The sequence below is a fragment of the Vulpes lagopus genome, chromosome 2 (assembly GCF_018345385.1).
Source record: "Vulpes lagopus strain Blue_001 chromosome 2, ASM1834538v1, whole genome shotgun sequence".
Classification (NCBI taxonomy): Eukaryota; Metazoa; Chordata; class Mammalia; order Carnivora; family Canidae; genus Vulpes; species Vulpes lagopus.
This window is the reverse complement of record NC_054825.1, coordinates 94972771-94995256: the sequence shown is the minus strand read 5'-3', so window position 1 is coordinate 94995256 and position 22486 is coordinate 94972771. Positions and strand designations below refer to the sequence as shown.

General features: G+C 35.1%; 1 protein-coding gene across 1 annotated transcript in view; it reads right to left on the bottom strand.

The window, feature by feature from the left end:
* Positions 1-22486, bottom strand: part of ADGB (androglobin) — a 165745-nt gene that overhangs the window by 27805 nt on the left and 115454 nt on the right. The window contains 6 exon segments of the mRNA XM_041745067.1: positions 312-423; positions 1980-2179; positions 11689-11873; positions 16770-16957; positions 20847-21000; positions 21535-21669. Coding sequence (XP_041601001.1) covers positions 312-423; positions 1980-2179; positions 11689-11873; positions 16770-16957; positions 20847-21000; positions 21535-21669 — 974 coding nt within the window.

Below are 22486 nucleotides of genomic sequence, written 5' to 3'. Positions count from 1 at the left end.
AACTTACACAAATATAATTTATAACAGAAAAGTCTTCTGTACACTTCTTAGATAATCATCAGGTAATTTTTACTAACTGCACAAAGAAAGTTTAAACAAGGCCCAAACAATCATATATTTTTAGTTCTTATAGCGAAGAAGCAAAGATTTTGAAACATAATCAGTTAACAAAACAGAAAATGCCACTGGATATGAAATGCAAATTATAAGCAATAATGTTTTAATAATTAAAAATTAATAACATGATTAATTTACTGGTAAATACTTTATATGAAATATAAAGTATGTGACTAACATTTAGGGTGACATACCTTTGCTATCACTTTTCTCCAATTCTTTTAGTGCTTGAACAAATGTCAGCTGACTTTCAGTAAGAGGCCAACTGTTATACAATACCAAACACTGTATGATATATTTGTTGACCTATGAAATAAAATGCAATGTTTAAGCACAAACAAAAAGAATAAACATAGTATATGCCTAATAAACACACAATAAATGCATAATTTTCTGGATCACATAATCATAATTTGATTGAATACTATCACAGTTCTCCAAAATTTTGCAAGATCATTATTGTCTACGAAACTTATCCTCACATCCCCACCAACACCTGCCATTATATAGGCTAATATTTAAATTTTTGCATCTATGTTTAAAAACTTTTTCTTCTTTTTTTGTGAGTTATTCTTTTGCTCTTTTTCTAACTTTTTGCTTCAATAGCTTAGCTTGTTTTTAATCATTTGTGCTTCCTGATGAATGAATTTGAAAGTGAATTCTGAATGCTACTTTAGATGTGGTTACAAATTTTGATTAGTATCTTTTAGTTGTTACTGAGTTCTTTTTATTCATGATTTCTTTTTTTTGATGCTTTCTGTAACTAAAACATTATTCAGCATATTTTATTTTGCTTACACATTTATGGGATTTTAGGCTGTTATTTAATTTCTATATTATTGCACTATGTTCAGAAGACATCAGTATAATATAGTTTAGTTTTTATTGAGGCTTCCTATGTGTGTATGAAAAAGTATATTCTCTATTAGGTGAAATATTCTATAAAAATATCTAAAGAATCAAGCTTATACTTAAATTTTTCAAACCTAGTGATCATACGTATTTTTTCAGCTTGATCTATTTGTTTCTGAGAGTTGTGTATTAGTCTTCAATATTAACTAACTTTATTTTTCTCTGTAGTTCTAAACAGCTTTTGCTTTTTATTCATTGACTCTGGACAGCTGGGCTATGCTATATGTAAGTTATGGTCATATTTACTTGTTATATTCTTCCTTTTATTTTTACACAATATCCTTCACGAATTCTGTGCACTGAGATTAATATATCATCACAGTTCTCTCATTCCAACTTTAAGTTTTCTGTGTCATTTTGTTTAAAAGTGTCGCTTTTAGGGTACTTATCATTGGATCTTATTTTTTAATCTAACACAGGTTTTTTATTCTTTTCATTGATTAATAATTCACTTATTAATTAATTAATGACAATAATTGTACTTATTGTCATTAGTCATATTAGGATTTATTTCCTGGCTTTTTATTTTTATTAATTTTTGCTTGTTTTATTTCTGATGGATACATTTTTTTTCTCTGTTACTTGAAATTACATGAATTGTCCCTTATTTTATATGTACATATATATTTTTTAACTTAGGGTATATGCAAATTAGTTTTTATTAATATGTTATCTTTTTCATAATTATAGAGCCTTATAACTCATGTATGATATTTACATCTACATTATACGGCTAGTGTACACATTAAACTTGCCATATATTTTAACATCTTGGCAAAGAGAAACTGTTAAATGATGTTCAATCCCTTGATTCCGATATACACTGGTGGCATTGCAGATAGAAAGTATCATATACATTGACAAATTTTAGGAAAAGAATCATTGTTATTTTTGTTAAATTTTTAGGAGTAATACCATTCATTAAAGTATTCTCTTAAACACAAATATACCTGCTGTGGAGTGCTAACAGTTTCTTCTATGATGGGCACATTGATAATTTCCTCGTCCAAAAGAGGCTGACCAGGGTCTACTATTATACTTGCAGGTCTACCCTTATAGGATTTCTGACTTCCCTGGGTAGATTTCTTCTTAATGTACAATTCTTGCTCTTTCTTGGATGCAGCATGCATTAAAAGAATTTGCTTGCTAGCTGAATAGGAAAAATATTACACTTCAGTTAAATTGTGTGAATTGCATAGTTATGATCAACTGTGTTATTTACGTGTATCCTTTCATAAGACATTCAAAGGAGCAGGGTCAATTTGTTTGATTTTAATGAGATAAAAAGCAATATTCCTGGCTTCTGGGAGATATTCTGGTCTTAAAGAAATTTACTATAATAGCATGTCATTTTCAGAGAGCAATGCATATTCTGAGCAACCACTGACTGCTGAAAGAATATATAAAAATTCAATAATTTTTCATTCATTGTGTCATTTGAATGACACTAAACTAATACCATATACCCTAGCTTCTTCAGTGTTTAATACACTATGTATGTGTGTGTTATTACACTTATGTAAAACTTCCATTTAATTTTTAATTTTTATATTCATTCTTTTGTAACTAAAAGATAATAAAAGTACCATTTGGAGGGATAAAAAGAGAAATGCGCTGAATGTCATTAATTGATTAACATATATTGAGATAACATAAGGAAATGACACAGAGAAACTCCAGTTCTTGGCAGGACAAAATAATGGGCATTGAATTTACTCAAAACCATGAAAAAAATAAAATTAGACAAAATTTATGAGTAACTGTTTTCAGTCATTAAATAATATACAACTCAGAGCTGTAATCCTTGAAAGAAATAAAACATACAAAAAGATCTCTCCACTTCTGTAGATTTCTGCCTGTGAGCACCTCCTCGACTGTGGCACAGAGAAGTAGAGTCCAAACAGTGCACAACAATGTTGTCAGGCTCAGGAAGCAAGATTGTAATTTGAGGCTCCTGAGGCCACTAAAATTTGTGAGGCAAGGTACAAGAGGGGAGGTATCTGAGCCACAAAGGAGCCCAGAAATAAGCATAGGGCTTATAAATAAAATAAAGATGTGGGTCTTTAACTTAATTGTAAACTTCATTTATACAAATATCTAATGGTGCCTGGCAGACAACACCTAGGAGATAATGAACTTAATGGAGATTCTGAAGTTTGCACAGTGTTGAGAGACATTGAAATCCTGCCAAAGTATGGAAAATTAAATACACAGGGCATCAGATGAGACTCAAGAAAGGCTATTCTTTAAGGGTACTACAATGAACCCTAGAGTAATGGAAGCTCTAAACACAATTCAAGAAAACTTAGAACCAAGTCTTGGGAGGATTAAGCTAACCTCTCAATAAACTACTTAAATTTAAAACCTTTTAATGAAGAGAGCATAATCTTAACTCAACAATGTAGCATGTATGATGTGCAGCACACAATCCGTATGATGTGAAGAAGTAAATAACAGGAACATAATTTGAGAAAAAAAGTTAATAGATATAATGGTATGGCTGACACAGATGTTGGAGTTAGTACTAAAACAAAACCAACAAAAAAACTTTAGCAAACAAAAACTTTAAAATAGCTATTAGAAACATGTTTAAGGATTTAAGAGAAAAGATCAACATAAGGAAAGAATAAAGGTGAATATCAACAGAAAAACGAAATAGAGAATCAAAACAAAATTCAGGGTTGGACTATACCTGGAATGACACATTCCTAGATGGACTTTAAAAACACATAGTCATGTCAGAAGAAAATATTTGTAAACCTGAAGATAAGTAATCAAAATGATCTAAATAGAAGTGGACAGTGAAAAAAAAATGAACAGAGGCTAACTGCCCCTGGTATTATATTATAGTGAGTGGAATAGTGATCCCTTCAAGAAGATAGGCCTATCCAGAATGTGACCTTATTTGACAGAAGGGTATTTGAGGCTATGATTAAGGTAAAGATCCTGATAAAGAAGATGTGGTATATGTATACAATGGAATATTACTCAGCTATTAAAAACGACAAATTCCCACTATTTGCTTTGACATGGAGGGCCCTGGAGGGTATTATGCTGAGTGAAATAAGTCAATCGGAAAAAGGACAAACATATATGGTCTCATTCATTTGGGGAATATAAAAATTAGTGAAAGGGAATAAAGGGAAAGAGAAAATGAGTGAAAATATCAGTGAGGGTGACAAAACATGAGAGACGCCTAACTCTTGGAAATGAACAAGGAGTAATGGAAGGGGAGGTGAGGGGGTTGAGGTGACTGGGTGATGGGCAATGAGGAGGGCACTTGGTGGGATGAGCAGTAGGTGTGTTATGCTATATGTTGGCAAATTGACTTCCAATAAAAAAAAGTTTAAAAAAAAAAAAAAAAGGTAAGGATCCTGAGATGAGATCAGCCTGGATTAGCATAGGCCCTAAATCTAATGATGGGTGTGAAAAAGAGATAACACAGAGCCACATAGAAAGAAGAAGGCTGGGATCCCTGGGTGGCGCAGCGGTTTGGCGCCTGCCTTTGGCCCAGGGCGCGATCCTGGAGACCCGGGATCTAATCCCACGTGGGGCTCCCGGTGCATGGAGCCTGCTTCTCCCTCTGCCTGTGTCTCTGCCTCTCTCTCTATCTCTCTGTGACTATCATAAATAAATAAAAATTAAAAAAAAATAAAAAAAATATTATTAAAAAAAAAAAAAGAAGAAGAAGGCTATGTGGAGACAGAGGCAGGGATTGCCAAAAGTGTGTAATCACAAGCCAAAAAACGCCAAGAGCCACCAAAAACTGGAAGAGGTAAGGAAGGATTCTCTTGTAGAAACTTTGAGGGCAATGTGGCCTTGACAACACCTTTATTTTGGACTTTGACTTCCAGAACTGTAAGAGAATGAATTTGTGTTGGGTTAAGCCACCCAGGTTGGGTAATTTGTTACAGCAACACTAGGAAATTAATACAGATATCAATACAGATATCAAGTGATCTATAGCACATGTATTCTTAGTCCTACATGGCAATAAAAACAAAATATTTAGGTATGAATTTAATAAGTATTGTAAAGTATACATTGTATGTATAAAACAGAGTTGAGAGAGAAATTAAAGACTAAAATAGGTTGAGAGAGATACTATGTTCATGGGACCAGCAAACACATTTTGTTAAGATGCCAATTCTCCCCAAGTTCAACACAATCCCAATCAAAATCTAAAGCTACAATTTTTAAGAAAATGTGGTGTTGGACTAAGAGTGAATATTGATTGATTGAATATCAATTGATCAAAATAAAGTTCCAAAATAGACCCATGCATACATATTCAATTGAGTTTTGATAAAAATGTCAAGGGAATTCAATGTGTAAAATAATGTCCTTCCAACCTATTAGTGCTAGAACAACTGGATGTCCATACAGGAATTAAAAAAACCCTTGATCCTCTACCTTCATTATATACCAACATTTGAAATGAGTCAATAAATTAAACATAGGTGGAAAGATTATTATAGAATAAAATATGACACAATATTCATGACCTTGGATTAAGAAAGATTTCTTAGATAAAACACAAACTGCACCAGTAATATTTTCTAAATGATGACTGACTTCATTAAAATTAAAACCTCTTTCATTGCTAAGGAAATGAAAAGATAAGAGATCATATTTTTAAAGTATGTATTTGATAAAGATTCATATCCAGAATATATAAAAAAAGACAACCCATTAAAAATATGGCTGGAGGGCAGCCTGGGTGGGTCAGCGGTTTAGCGCTGCCTTCAGCCCAGGGCCTGATCCTGGAGACCCAGGATGCAGTCCCTTGTCAGGCTCCCTGCATGGAGCCTGCCTCTCCCTCTGCCTGTGTGTCTGCCTCTCTCTCTCTCTCTCTCTCTCTCTCTCTCTCTCTCTGTGTGTGTGTGTGTGTGTGTGTGTCTCATGAATAAATAAAATCTTTAAAAAATATATGGCTGGGGGATCCCTGGGTGGCGCAGCGGTTTGGCGCCTGCCTTTGGCCCAGGGCGCGATCCTGGGGACCAGGGATCGAATCCCACGTCGGGCTCCTGGTGCATGGAGCCTGTTTCTCCCCCTGCCTATGTCTCTGCCTCTCTCTCTCTCTGTGTGTGACTATCATAAATAAAAAAATAAATAATAAATAAATAAATAAATAAAAAATAAAAAAAAAATATGGCTGGAATGATTAGATACTTCATGGTATCTGTATAGTCAAAAAGCATATGTATGGCCAATAGGCTCAACATCATTAGTCAACAAATTTAAACCACGAAGAAATAGCACTACATACCCACCAAAATGATTAAAATAAAAACATTAACAAAAATGTTGGCAAAAATATGGAGAAGCCAGAACTCCTATACTTTGCTGATGGTAGTATATGATATAGTCCTTTTGATCAATTTTTTTGCCAACTTAAAAAACGATAAAATATACATATGTCAAGCCAGGGCACATTAATTCAACTCCTGGGTATTGATTCAAGAAAAATGAAAACAAATCAAAAGTATTTAATAATAATACTTCTACAAAGTACTCCATAATATAAAAAGAAATACAGTGGCAACAACAGGAATGTATCTTAAAAACATTACCCTGAGCTAAAGATACCACTGCCAAAAGAGAACTTATATGGTTTCATGAAGTTCATGAAGGTAAAATTAGTCTACTCTGATGAAAATGTGAACAGTGGTTGCCTCTTTGGAGACTGGAGGAATTGAATATAAGTGGCCTTGAGAGATCTTTGTGGGTAATAAAAATGTTTATATATTGTTAGAGATGTGGGTCACACTAGTGTATGCACTGACCAAAATTCATCAAATTAGATTTGCACTTTTTGCTCTATGTAAATGACATTTTGATTAAGAGTTAAGAATGAATGATACAACATTTCTACCTTTGAGAAGTAATTTATTCATTACTTCCTTCAGCCATTAATTCGTTCATTCAACCCATTCATTCAACCACATATCAAAAAAAGGGAAAATTTTCCTTAATATATGAGAACCTACAAATCAATCAGAAAAAAAAACCCAGCTAATTCCAATAGAAAAACAGGTGTAGCACACAGAAAAATTTACAAAGAAAATACAAAAGAAAGATAAATAAGATATATAAAAACATACATGCTTGAACTTCACTAACTCTAAGTATAATATAAATTAATATTTTTAGCATTCAGACCGACAAGTCAAAAATACGATATATAAAAATAAAGGATAAAATAAGGTAAGGTTACACAAACTTAGTGGAGGGCAATTTGACAATATATACCAAAATTAAACTGTATGTACCCTTTGACCTCATAGTTCTACATCTAAGCATTTATCTGATATATATGCCTATACATGTTCAGAAAATTCTATACACAGGTTTAAACAAAAACAACTCAGCATTCTTTGTGTAAATATAAAATTAAAGTTGTTAGAAATCACTATCAGTAGGAGACTGATTACATTAATTATGGTAGATCAATAAAATGGAGCCTTATACATCCATATCAAATAAAATATTTTACTATCCCCAGTCCACTGCACTTCCTCAAAGACTCAATTTCTTAGATTGTAAAATCTGTAGAAAATTATAAATTTGATATTAACCCTACAGTATGAGCACTGGTATAAGATTTTATTCCTGAAAATTATATGAAATATATTGGCATTCTTTAAAATTCCCATGAGATAAAGCAAAACCTGAAGAGGCCTATATTTAAGATTTTGTTACTGGGTCACTTCAGAGCCTTCTACATTGTTGCAATAGAGTTTATTCTTGAGTACAGTAGAATGTCTGCTTACAGAATAAATGCTATAGTCTGCTATATCCTATTCTACTACAAATATAACGTACACACCCACACATACATTTTTTTGCATGTTCTTCTGGTGGGGGTATGCCAGAAATACAAATTGTAAAGAATTCATAAATTAATATGTTTCCAAGAGAAGCAACTGAAAAATATTTAGAAAGAAAAAGGAATTTCAATGTCTACTTACATAATTCCTACATACAACTTAATAGCACCCCTTTAAAACAGGTTGGCTCCTGTTTGAAATCTAAATAAAGACATAATCTAATTCACAGTAATAACTTTACCAATATCTATGGAGAAATTTTAAAATCTATTCTGTGAAACATAGAAAAAGTCATGAATAAATTTAAAGAAATGGCCTTTACTTGCATATAAATTCAATATTATAAAGGTGTCATTTCTCCTTAAATTAATCTACATAGTCAAGGCAATCAGAAGGAAAAATGATAGATTTTTACATGGTTTAAAGGGAATTCAAAAAAATTGTACTGAAAGTCATCTAGGAATATAAATGTGAAAATAGAAATATTTTTTAAAAGAAGAGCAATCTTGGATAATGGCTGATAATTTTGGATTTCTGAATTCTGCTCCAATCATCCTTCTACTCTGTTTCTGTCCCTTTCTTTAAAATTATTTAAATGTTTATCCATAAGTCTCTTGGTAATTTTAGTAATTTTTCAAGTGAAATGATAATAACCTAAGTGACAAACTATGAAAAGTTTTTGACTCTACTAATTTGAATCAAAGGATTTGGAGAAGAATGTTGGGGTTAACTAGTTATATAAAGAGAAAAACGTAAGACCACAAATATCATAGGAGGGTTGTACGTAAGTGCCTGTTAACGTTTTGGAATTAATGTATCCTTGCATGAAGCACACTATAAAATCTGTGTAGACTGGATTAGAATGAAGAAAACAAAGCCAATTTAAAGAGTAAGAACATCATTCAGACTAGCAAAATTTAACGGTACTCTGAGGGGTCTTAAGATTTCAGAAGGAAAAGATAAATGGATTGCAGATAGATTTGAATGAAAAAACACCCGTAGTAATGTGAATTGAGTCCGGGAAACAACCCTGGGTATATTCAGGGCTGAAGGGCAAATAATGTGTGGTCATCAAGACAGTGTGGTACTGGCACAAAAACAGACACATAGATCAATGGAACAGAATAGAGAACCCAGAAGTGGACCCTGAACTTTGTGGTCAACTAATATTCGATAAAGGAGGAAAGACTATCCATTGGAAGAAAGACAGTCTCTTCAATAAATGGTGCTGGGAAAATTGGACATCCACATGCAGAAGAATGAAACTAGACCACTCTCTTGCACCATACACAAAGATAAACTCAAAATGGATGAAAGATCTAGATGTGAGACAAGATTCCATCAAAATCCTAGAGGAGAACACAGGCAACACCCTTTTTTGAACTTGGCCACAGTAACTTCTTGCAGGATACATCCACGAAGGCAAAAGAAATGAAAGCAAAAATGAACTATTGGGACTTCATCAAGATAAGAAGCTTTTGCACAGCAAACGATACAGTCAACAAAACTAAAAGACAACCTACAGAATGGGAGAAGATATTTGCAAATGACGTATCAGATAAAGGGCTAGTTTCCAAAATCTATAAAGAACTTACTAAACTCAACAACAAAGAAACAAACAATCCAATCATGAAATGGGCAAAAGACATGAAGAGAAATCTCACAGAGGAAGACACGGACATGGCCAACACGCACATGAGAAAATGCTCTGCATCACTTGCCATTGGGAAATACAAATCAAAACCACAATGAGATACCACCTCACACCAGTGAGAATGGGGAAAATTAACAAGGCAGGAAACAACAAATGTTGGAGAGGATGTGGAGAAAGAGGAACCCTCTTACACTGTTGGTGGGAATGTGAACTGGTGCAGCCACTCTGGAGAACTGTGTGGAGGTTCCTAAAGAGTTAAAAATAGACCTGCCCTACGACCCAGCAATTGCACTGCTGGGGATTTAGCCCAAAGATTCAGATGCAATGAAACGCCGGGACACCTGCACCCCGATGTTTCTAGCAGTAATGGCCACAATAGCCAAACTGTGGAAGGAGCCTCGGTGTCCATCAAAAGATGAATGGATAAAGAAGATGTGGTTTATGTATACAATGGAATATTACTCAGCCATTAGAAATGACAAATACCCACCATTTGCTTCAACGTGGATGGAACTGGAGGGTATTATGCTGAGTGCAGTAAGTCCATCGGAGAAGGACAAACAGTGTATGTCCTCATTCATTTGGAGAATATAAATAATAGCAAAAGGGAATATAAGGGAAGGGAGAAGAAATGTGTGGGAAATATCAGAAAGGGAGACAGAACATAAAGACTCCTAACTCTGGGAAATGAACTAGGGGTGGTGGAAGGGGAGGAGGGCGGGGGGTGGGGTGAATGGGTGATGGGCCTGAGGGGGACACTTGACGGGATGAGCACTGGGTGTTATTCTGTATGTTGGTAAATTGAACACCAATAAAAAATTAATTTATTAAAAAAATAAATAAATAAACTTGTGAGATAATTCTAAAAAAAAATGAAGGGCAAATAATGGGAGAAAAGGAGACAGGATCAAAAGAATTGCTTAATTTGCAATTTTACTCAAACTCAGTCTTACTAACATAGTACATTTCCCATTTTCTTGTGCCTTAAGCAATACATTTGTGCCATCACAGCATGAGGTCTTTAATTCTCTGGTCCTCCAAATTCTTATTCATATTGGAAGGGAATATCCCTGGGCTGCAATGACAACTCACACATTGCTTCCAAGCTTAATAGGAAAAAGTAAAGAGAGCCCTGCTTTGGGTACATCTATTCTAAAAAAAGAGAAAAAAGAAAAAAAAAAGGAAACATACAAGTGTTGGACAGAACATAGCTATAAAGTTATTTTTAGTAATTTTCTTATACACTTAATCAGTGCAAGCACTATTGGGAATGAGAATTCAGGAAGGATGCTGGCTACAAATTATTATGCAAAGGTTAACTATAAGATATAATCAATTATTTAGGGGCACCGGGTTGGCTCATTCACTTAAGCATCTGACTCTTGATTTCAGCTCAGGTCATGATCTTAGGGTTGTGGGATTAAGAGACCCGTGTAGGGCTCTGTGCTCAGTGGGGAGTCTGCTTGAGATTCTCTCTCCCTTTCCCTCCAGCCCTACCCCCACCAGATATGCGCTCACATGTGCTCTCTCTCTCTCTCTCTCTCAAAACTATATAAATAAATCTTTAAAAGATATAATCCATTATTTTAAAAAACACAATGGCAGGATTCAGGAAAAGCATAAGGGATTTTCTGTTCTCTTGTTTATAATTTTCTGTTTCAAAATTTTGTACATTGGGCAACGTATTGTTTTTATGGTCAGAATCTTTACTAAAATAACTGGATATGTATCTCAGTATCTCTGTTTTCCATTACTTCAGAAACAATTTTACTTTATTATTTAATAATTCTTGTGACTATTACATTGAAAGTCATGACTTCAAAGGTTCTGTTAATTTTAATAGAGTATTTTCTAAAAATAATGAATTAGGGATAAAAAAAACAGTGAAAAATTCTTTCAAAATAATAAAAAATGTTATATCTTCTTCAGAATTCTAAGAAAGCTCATGTAATAAAATCTTTAAAGTAGAATTATAACAATCTTCCTTCAGAGACTAATTTGACACACAAATGCAATAGTTTTTAAAAATATTTTACTATAATACCAATTTCTATAGATTTAAATGTTTATTTGCTATTTTATCTTAAATAGAACATTTTAAAATCAGTAACGTAAACATAAATATCAATTTATGGATCCAAACAACAAATTTAAAGAGGCAAAAGGCGTACTCACACTGGGACCTCACAACTTTTTCACTCCCCAAGAAGTTAATTGCTGGGATTATAGCTTGGCCTTTGCCAATGGAGCTGACAATAGTTTCCTCATTTTCTAAGATCTGTAGCTTGATGAATGCATCTGGTTTGGATGTGCGTACCTGTACTGTAACAGGATGTGGCAAAGCAACTTTAATGGAATACCTATAAAGAAAAACATTTTACTTATAAGTAATTTATTGATCTTTTCTTCAAGTCAGTAAAGGAAACTGGATAATTTACTGATATGATATGATAATCTAAAAGTAAAACCAGTGTGTAAAATTGACCCAAATCCTGGAAACGTTATTACTATTACAGACTTTGACAAAATATCTCAATATGCTATGGTCAAATGAAACAGGTATAGGATATTTATTATCATCAGATCCCAAGCAGGAAATACAACTTTTCTTTAGATATGATAAACACTTATAAAACCATGTTTTAAAAGTTTGCGGATGATAGATATGCAAACTACTGACACACCAAACCTCTCCATCATAACCTCCTCTGCAGTTGAACAACTGGCAACATCCTTCAAAGTTCCACTGTTTACCAGGATTTTTTTGATTCATAAAAATACAAAGAAATCAAAATTAGTACCCACCACCTATATTCTCAATCTTTACCATACAGGTTGGGAATTTTTTTTACAAAACAACAAAATATGCAGTAGGCAATAGAACACCATCCCAATCCCTCCCTTGATTAAACCGAAGAGGTTTGGTTTGGTTTGGCTTTTTATTTTTGGGGTGTTCTTTTTCCTAGTTTAGGTGAATCCTCAGAAATGCTCAGGACCTTATAAACTTTCAATTTCTCTAGAAATTTGTTTTCTGAGTTTTGTTTTTCTCCTATATCTTAAATCTCACCTTCTTTATCTCTCCTTGTCATTGGTTTTTGTACAAGTGCAGGTCTCACCCCACCTTTTAACAAAAAAATCAAAGCAAAACAAGCCAAAAAAAAAAAAAAAAAAAAAAAACCTTTGACCAACACTGTGGTCCAGCCTCTGCTAATTTTTTCACTCCTTCCCAGCTTGGCATCTAGGGAGAATTGTTGATTGCCATTATCCACAACTTCATCTCTTCCTATTGGCTCACAGCACTCTACTCTGTGAGCCGAAGTGCTAACCTTGTTATTGCCAGCTTCCAGCAGCTTGTCACCACCCTATAGAAACTTCTGTTCTCATCTTTCTTGACTTCTTAGGAGAATTTGACAAGGTTGAGTCAACCCTCATTTCCCTCTTCTGCAAAAACTCTTTTCCTATAAATGTAACTTCTGTACCTTCTATTTCGGTGCTGTTCTTTTTTTTTTCTTTCTTTCTTTTTTAACCTTCTTTCCCATTGACATTTCTGTGTCAGAGAATCTTAATATTCTGTCTGAAGTCTGACTGTCATGGTGTAAACTTTCCTGGGCATTTCCACGGGCAGAGACAGAATAATGGTTCCCAAATTTGTGTCTCTAGCCCAATTCCTTATGCAATACCACTTGGACAGTTCACTAACTTACCCATAATTAACATTTAAAAAATGAACTAATTGGGATGCCTGGGTGGTTCAGTGGTTGAGCGTCTGCCTTTGGTCAGGGCGTGATCCCAGAGTCCCAGAATCGAGTCCCACGACTGGCTTCCTGCATGGAGCCTCCTTCTCCTTCTGCCTATGTCTCTGCCTCTCTCTCTGTGTGTGTGTGTCTTTCATGAATGAATGAATGAATGAATGAATGAATAAATAAATAATAAAATAAAAAATAAATAAAGAATGAACTAATTGTCTTCCTAATGCTCAATCTGAAAATGGGTTTTCTTATTGTCACCACTAAGTAAATGACACTTGTTGATCAACTGATCCCAAGTTAGTCCCCAGGAGTCCCAACCAACCAGGACTGTCAATTTGACTTTTCTCGGTATCTCAAAACCCTTTTTCTCTTCAGATTCACTGTCACTGCCTATTATGGTTCAGTTGTGTAACTCCATAAAAGCTATGTTGGAGCCCTGGAGTAGCTGCAATACCTCACAATGTCACCTTTCTAGGAGACAGGGTCTTTCCAAGGGAATCAAGTCAATGATGAGGTCATTGGGGGGGGTGGCTAATCCAATATAACTGGTAGATATCCTTAAGAGACAGGAAATTCAGAAACAGAGACACAAGGAGAATACCAGGTGAAGATGAATACAAAAGTCATGATGATAAGTCTATAAGTCAAAGAACACCAAGGAGCTAAGAGAAAGATGGAATAGCTTGTTCCTCACAGCCCTCAGTAGGCACCATCCCTGTTGACACTTTGATTTTGATCTTCTGGCATCCCAAACTGTGAGACTGTGAGACCATTGATTTCAATTGTTGAAGCCTCCTGCTTTGCCAGTTTGTGGGACTTCATGTATGGCAGCCCTAGTGAACTAATCCACTGACCTGCTTCAGGTTGCCATCAACATACACCTGGGTTATTTCAAAGCTTCTCCCTGACTGGTTTCTCTGTCTCCAGCTATGCTGCCCTTCATCCATTCAACACACTGCAGTCTTTTGAGTGAGGGGTTTTTTTTTGTTTTGTTTTGTTTTTTTGAATGCAGTTGTTTTTTTTCCTTCCATATTCTGTACCATGATTACATATAATTTCACAATAATATGATTATAACAACTTTTCTGCTCTTAGGAATTATATTTAAAATATTTTTTTTTTCAATTCAAGCTTTGCAGGCATAATGTCTTAATGCAAGTCTATTATGGCCATTTCTCTTAAAACTCCTCAGAGCATATTTTTCCCTCAGGTAAAATCTAAATCTCTTGCCTTATGAGGCCCTTCAGGAAAGGGCTCTGCCTACCTCTCTGGCCTTACTGTTTGCCATAGCCCCCTAGAACCTCAACTTGCAAACAAACGTATTCAGTTCCCTGAAAAGGTCATACACTCCTTAATTTCTGAACTTCCACATATGTTCATGAAGCAGTTCCCTCTTCACCCCCTACCCCCACCCCCACACTTAGATTGATGTTTTAGGACCAGCTTCTAGCACTAATTTAGTAATTAGGTTAAATATCACTCATTAATCTATTAGCAGTGGCCCTGCAGTGTGATACAGTGGCTTCCTATCAGAGTATTTAAAATACCTTATCACAACTGTTATTTTTAATTGGTGGTATGTATCCTATCTACTTCTTCCCTTTTTTCCCTTTTCTTTTTTAACAGCCAAAGTGCAGATATATGACAAGAAGCAGAGAGATTAAAAAGAAAATTTTCTGTCCCTTCTACTACCCCCAGTTCAAAAGTTTTCTTTCAGTATTTTCTCTAAGCTTTTACCTACATATAAATTATAGAAACAAATATAAAAACAAAACATATTCTTGGGATATACTGCATCTATTGTTCTGTAATTTAATTTTGCTACTGATTATTTTACATTAGAAAAATGTATGCATGTTTTTAAAAAGAAAAAAAAAAGTTTTGAGGATGCCTGGGTGGCTCAGCACTTGAGTGTCGGCCTTCAGCTCAGGACATGATCCCAGAATCTGTGATCGAGTCCCACATCGGGCTCCCTGTGAGGAGCCCGCGTCTTTCTCTGCCTTTCTCTGTGTGTCTCTCATGAATAAATAAATAAAATATTTTTTAAAAAGTTTTAAAATACAAATAGGGGCACCTGGGTGGCTCAGTGGTTGAAACTTGCCTTCAGCTCAGGTCCTAATCCCAGGGTCCTGGGATTGAGTCCCACAATGGGCTCCCTATGGGGAGCCTGCTTCTCCCTCTGCCTGTCTCTGCCTGTTTCTGTGTCTCTCATGAATAAATAAATAAAATCTTTTAAATAAATAAATAAATAAATAAATAATAAAATTTATTTATTTATCCCTATTCCAAATAAATAGGAATTAGAGGGGAAAATTAACCAGAATACAATAAATTATATTTCTTCATGTATTGTCAAATAGACTTAGGTGTTTCTTTAGAAAACAAATTTATGGGGATCCCTGGGCGGCTCAGCAGTTTAGCGCCTGCCTTCCACTCAGGGTGTGATCCTGGAGACCCAGGATCGAGTTCCACATCATGCTCCTGCATGGAGCCTGCTTCTCCCTCTGCCTGTGTCTCTGCCTGTGTCTCTGCCTCTCATGAATAAATAAATTAAAAAAAAATCTTTAAAAAAAAGAAAACAAATTTACTAGTGCATATGGGATCTTTAAAACATATAATCTCTTTAAAATAATAAATCTTTAGACAATAATCAAGAATTTAATATTTACAATAAAATATGCCCATCACATCTCTGTTAATACTATAGAAAAAGTAGAAATGGAAAATGTGTAACAAATATTTTCCTACAAATGATTACTATGTAATCATGAACAAGAGTTCACAAAATGTCTTAATGGCACTAGGAAATGCGTACACTAAAATGTAAGCAAAAAGGTCAGATTGGGCAGCCCCGGTGGCTCAGCGGTTTGGCACCGTCTTCAGCCCAGGGCATGATCCTAGAGACCCGGGATTGAGTCCCACGTCGGGCTCCCTGCATGGAGCCTGTCTCTCCCTCTGCCTGTGCCTCTGCCTCTCTCTCTCTCTCTCTCTCTCTCATGAATAAATAAATAAAATCTTAAAAATAAGATCAGATTTAAAACTTTAATTATATTATGATTTTAATAACGTGAGGCTATAACTAGGAAAAAAACACGCTAAGAAAATACAACCGGATACTAAGAGGATTGTTTTCCAGATTGTTTGATTATGGATAACCTTTTCCTCATTTTTTTTTAAAGATTTTATCCATTTATTCATGAGAGACACAGAGAGAGAGAGAGGCAGAGACACAGGCAGAGGGAGAAGCAGGCTCCATGCAGGGAGCCCAACATGGGACTTGATCCCGGGTCTCCAGGATCACGCCCTGGGCTGCAGGCGGTGCTAAACCGCTGAGCCATCCGGGGCTGCCCAATATATTTCTATATTAACAGTTAACTGTGGTCAAGCCCTATGTGTATCTAGAGGCTCAACCTCTGTAGCCATTGTCACTGAAGGACAAACTGTCAGCACCCATCTGCTGGCAAAAAATGCCAATTTTGAGCATTCCCTTTCTGTCATAACTTATACCTGAATAAAATTTTCTTATCATTGGGTATGTAGTAATCTCTGATTTCCTTTATGGTGAAGGTATTAGATGGAGACTCTCGAGATAGGCATGGGAGTGGATTACAGGAACCAATGAGGCGCAGTTTCCATCGTGAGGATGCTACATATGTGTCACCAGTAAATGCTTCAGCTACAAATGTGTAGCCTTTCTAGAGGACAGAGAATTAGACAGAAGTAAGTCATACCGTTAGTGTTCTCTCAAAGGTACAACATATGACTTCATAAGTACTAAATTAAAATGCTTTATGATGTTTATATTTGTAAAGATCCCAATATCTCTTGATAAATAAAAATCATTAGCATTACATTTTGAAATTCCTCTTAGAAAGTGAATCTTACGTGTTTTTAGAGAAGATGAGTCACTCTCACATTTTTGTTTGTGTGTTTCTTAAGCTATAACACAAAGTGCGTAACTCTGATAGATGATTGCTATGTTTTTTCCAATTCTTCTAATGCTTCCTAAGGCAGATTTTTATCATTGCGTCACCCCAGAGAAGCCCAATAACTTCCTACCTGATGTCCCTGTTTTTTTAAATACAAGATGAGAAAAGCAGAAGCATTTATGGAAATGTAATTCCCTTGGGATGACAATTGATGGAAAAAGCTATCAAGTTAACAACAGATCTGGTTCCAGGGAACCCAGATATGAGTACGGAGGTGAGCTCTTTAGGTTGGAGAAAACAAGCAGCTAAGAAACCTGGGATAACATCATACTGGATAATAACTTGGTTCTACATAATTGGATATCCAGCTGGCTAAAATGTCAGTGAAGCAAGAGCATGATATCGTAATGAGATACAAAAGTTCAAAGTAATTCTGAGTTTATAATTCCAGACACTTCTAATAAGGAAGAAAAATATAATTTGTATTCCAGTTGATTCTAACGCAAAGGAAGCTCTCTGATGTGTTTAGATTTTCAGAAACAAAAATTAGAAATACATAAGACAGAACAAATTCAATACATTGAAATAAAAATCTACGGATATAACCCAGAATTATAATACCCACAATGAGATGAGAATTGCAATACCAATAAGGACCCTTTGACATTATGTTTGGAGCAAGGAAATAAAGGAAGATAAATCATATATGCTAAAGTATTTCTACTTATAAAGTATAATTGCTATTTTCATTATTTTTTGATCTTGTGGTACTAATGCATTAAGAAGCAAATAAAATTATATAACTCTGTGTATTTGTCTAGGCTCAGAGAATAAGTTTGAGAGGGGGAAAAAAAGACTTATGAAATGGTAGATGGATATTGGTAAGTGAAATTCTAAAGCTAAACCGGTGATAGGGTTTTAAGAGAGACCTGACTATTCTACACAACTTCAAGACTCTTGAGTAATAGTAACATAATATTTAAATATTTGCAAAAGACACATATAAGAAATATGCAAAAACTCTTATAACTCAACAATAAGAAAACAAGCAACCTGGTTAAAAAAATTTAAGAGACATCTTACCAAAGAAGATATACAGATGGCAAATAAACATACAAAAAAGATGTTCCACATGGACTATTATTAGAGAAACTAAAACAAGCATGGGGTACTACTACACTCCTATTAGAAGAGCCCAGATCCATGAACACTGAAATGCCAAATGCTGGTGAGGATATAGAGCAACAGGAACTCTTATTCATTGCTAGTGGGAATTAAAAGTGGTACAGACACTTCGAAGGATACTTTGGCAGTTTCTTATAAAACTACACATATTCTTATTATATAGGCCAGCAATACTGCTCCTCGGTATTTACCCAGGAGAGTGAAAAACTTATGTCCACACCTGTCCACAGATGTTTGTAGGTGTTTTGTTCATAATTTCCATAACTTAGAAGCAACCAGTATGTCCTTCAGTACATGAATAAGTAGACAAACTTTGATACAAGCAGAGAGTGGAACATTATTATTAAAAAGAAATGAGCTATTAAACCATACAAAGATATGAGAAAATCTTAAATGCATGTTTTTGAGTGAAAGAAGCCAATCTGAAAAGATTACATCCTATATGATTCCAACTATACTTCATTCTGGAAAAGACAAAACTATGGAGACAGAAAAAAGATAAGGGATAGGTAGGGGCTGGGGGAAGGGGAATACATATGTGGATCACAGAGGATTTTTAGGGCTGTGAAAAGACTTTATGATACCATGATAGTGGATACATGTCATTTTACATTTGTCCAAACCCATAGAATATTCAACATGAACAGTGAACCATAATATAAACTATGAACTTTGGGGGATTATGATGGACACAATGTAGGATGATCAGCTTAGTACATGTGCCACTCTGGTGGGATGTGTCAATACTGGGGGTAGCTGTGCACATGTGGGGGCAGGACATATGTGGGAAATCTCTGTACTTTCCTCTCAGTTTTGCTGTGAACCTAAAACTGCTCTCATCTATTGCTCCTAAGATTTGCAATGAAATATTTTTTTTAAATTAACTTTTATTGGTGTTTAATTTACCAACATACAGAAAAACACCCAGTGCTCATCCCGTCAAGTGTCCACCTCAGTGCCCGTCACCCATTCCCCTCCAACACCCGCCCTCCTCCCCTTCCACCACCCCTAGTTCGTTTCCCCGAGTTAGGAGTCTTTATGTTCTGTCTCCCTTCCTGATATTTCCCAACATTTCTTTTCCCTTCCTTTATATTCCCTTTCACTATTATTCATATTCCCCAAATGAATGAGAACATACACTGTTTGTCCTTCTCCGATTGACTTATTTCACTCAGCATAATACCCTCCAGTTCCATCCACGTTGAAGCAAATGGTGGGTATTTGTCGTTTCTAATTGCTGAGTAATATTCCATTGTATACATAAACCACATCTTCTTTATCCATTCATCTTTCGATGGACACCGAGGCTCCTTCCACAGTTTGGCTATTGTGGCCAGATTTGCAATGAAATATTAAAACCCTTCCAAGTGTTGTTTTTTTTTTAAGATTTTATTTATTTACTGAGAGAGAGAGAGAGAGTATAAGCAGAGAAAGCAGCAGGCAGAGGGAGAGGGAAAAGAAGGCTCCCCACTGAGCAGGGTGCCCATCCTAAGACCCTGGGATCATGACCTGAGCCAAAGGCAGATGCTTAATAGATTGAGCCACCCAGGTGCCCCAACACTTTTCCAAGTCTTAAAAAAAAAATTAATTTCATTTTTTTAATCTCTAAAACAACTCAAAAGAGTTATTCAGTTTTTTATGAAGTTAATATTTTTAAAAATTTATCCTTCATCCCTATAAACCAGTATTCATTAGATAGGTATGTCTTAATTTGTGCACAATAATGCACAGGATCATGGGCTTAAATGAACTTGAATGTCAATTACAACCATAGCTCAAAGAGAAAAATGAAAAGATTCAAAGCTATATAGGTAAAGAATGAAAGATTAGAGCTAAAACAAATCTCCCAGTTTGCAGTGGAGGTGCATACTGTCTTTGGTCATGCTTCCCTCTTAGAGGAAATACCCCCAAACACAAGGATGAGATTCTAATAGAGAGGCAACATAATTTGAGTGGGATCACTAGAAATCAGGGTCTATCATGCAATAGGAATAATGTGCCAAGTGCTTTGTAAGAAATTTGTGTAGCCAAGAAAAGACGGGCTGGGGCGCGGTGAGTGGTGATGTAATCACAATCTTTTGAAATACTTAGGGATGTAATAAAACCCAGTGGGAAACTGAAACAACCGATCGATTTGGTCGAAGAATAGGACTCACTGAGCCCTTTACCTCCATTTCCGTTTTAAGGGTTTCTATGACTTTCTGATTTTACTAAGAATTTCCAGTGCTTTCTTTTTCTCATATTCTCTTTGGAGAAAAGAAAAAAGAGAGCTGAGAGGTGAATATTCTAGCACTCACATTAAGTACCTTGGGCTGTCAAATAAATGGACTTTTGTAGAAAAAGACCAGGACTTTATTCCTCTCATAAGTAGGTTGAAAAGCACATCTGTTCTATCTTCTCCTGGAGTCTTATAAGGTGCTGGGTTCTCGCTGCCATTCTATCATATGGAAAGAATAAAATTTGCACCTACCTTATTCTTGGTGTAATGATAAGGCACCACTTTTTGGAACACTTTTGGCACTTGTTCCATTGTGTCATTATTAACAATGTGAAGCATGCAGACCGGAAGTGTAGTATATACTTTGGGAACCAAAATCATATCTTGAGGAACCAAAAATGTTTCTCTGTAATTACAAAAGCATGAACTTTCTCTTAGCATGAATCAGAAAGTTTGAAAGTAGGTTTAATGCAAGAAATAAAAAAGTAAGTTTAAAGTTACAAATAACTACAAGGCATACATATTGTTTTTTTCTTAATCATGAATATACTCTTTTGTTTTTTTTTTGAATATACCCTTTTGCTATGTAAATGTAAAGCCTTTAATAAATTCCATTTTATAATAATTTGTGACTGTCACTTAATATGATATTGCTTCGAAATAAACAATTTCTTTCTATACTGATAGCACATCAATGGACTATGTTTATCATACTCATAAAAATTCTAATTAACTTCACATATTTCATATTTTAGTTAAATAAACATGGATAAAATTTCTGTAATATCTCGTCTCTGCATAGCAGATGGAGAGGAAGTACTAAGTTGTGAAAGCAACCTAGAAGTTCATACTTTCACTGCTACCATAAATAAAACTCTACACATATACTACTGCATGTCATTTAAAGAAGACATTGTATGCCAATTTATGATAGTCTCACCTGAATACTATAAACCAAGTATTTGGTAGTTGGTCTGCATAAGTCACAGTATAGTCAGCAAAAACAATCTTAGTTTCTTCATCTTGATAGCATGGATAATATTCAATAGACTTGCACTTGCTTTTAAACATTAGTCTAGAAACGTAAAAATAATTTAATTTCCAATGGCAAAGGCAACTTTTAAAATACATTTTATTTACCAAAAAAAAAAAAGTAGGCAAAATAACAAAATATTACAGTCTATTGTTGGCTGGATTGAATCCTTGATCAAAGGTTGTGGGGTTCATAGGGCATGGCACCCAAGTAGGGGAGCCCATTCCAGGTCAACCATGAAAGATTATCTCAAAGTTCTCTAAAGTTATCTGAAGTTCTTAATCAAATGAGAACTTAATTCGTGATCAAGAAAGTAATTTCAATTTATGGGTGGGAAATCATCACCAAAGCTCAGACTTTAAGGGCAGGAAAACAGGAACAGGCAAAGTAGCAATAAAACTGAAGGTCTGTAATTGACATAGGGAATCAATACGAGAATGGAGTTTAAAGTAAGGAATGGATTTGTAAAAACAAAAACAAAAACAAAAAAAACCCATTTAGACAAACAAAAAACTAAGGCCATAATCAAGGAGAGAATGGATTTCTGGCCCATAAGAGAGTGGTGTGTATAACTGGTAAAAAGAATTATGGGTTGAGGTTTCTCCATGATTTCCCCCCAGAAAGCTGTGGCATATTTCAGAACATGATTAAAGTGATGTGAGAGATGCTCTAGGTTTGTTCCTTCCAACTGCCAGGAACTGGATCTCACTTCAGTAGCACCAGGAATCTACTGTATAGATCTTTTGTATAATGTCTATAAAATTAGCTGGGATGGAAGCCATAATGACCATAGAAAATGGTTCCGTATTAGAGGTCTAGACAGACCTAAAGGTGTTCTTGCCTTCCAGAAGGTAGATGG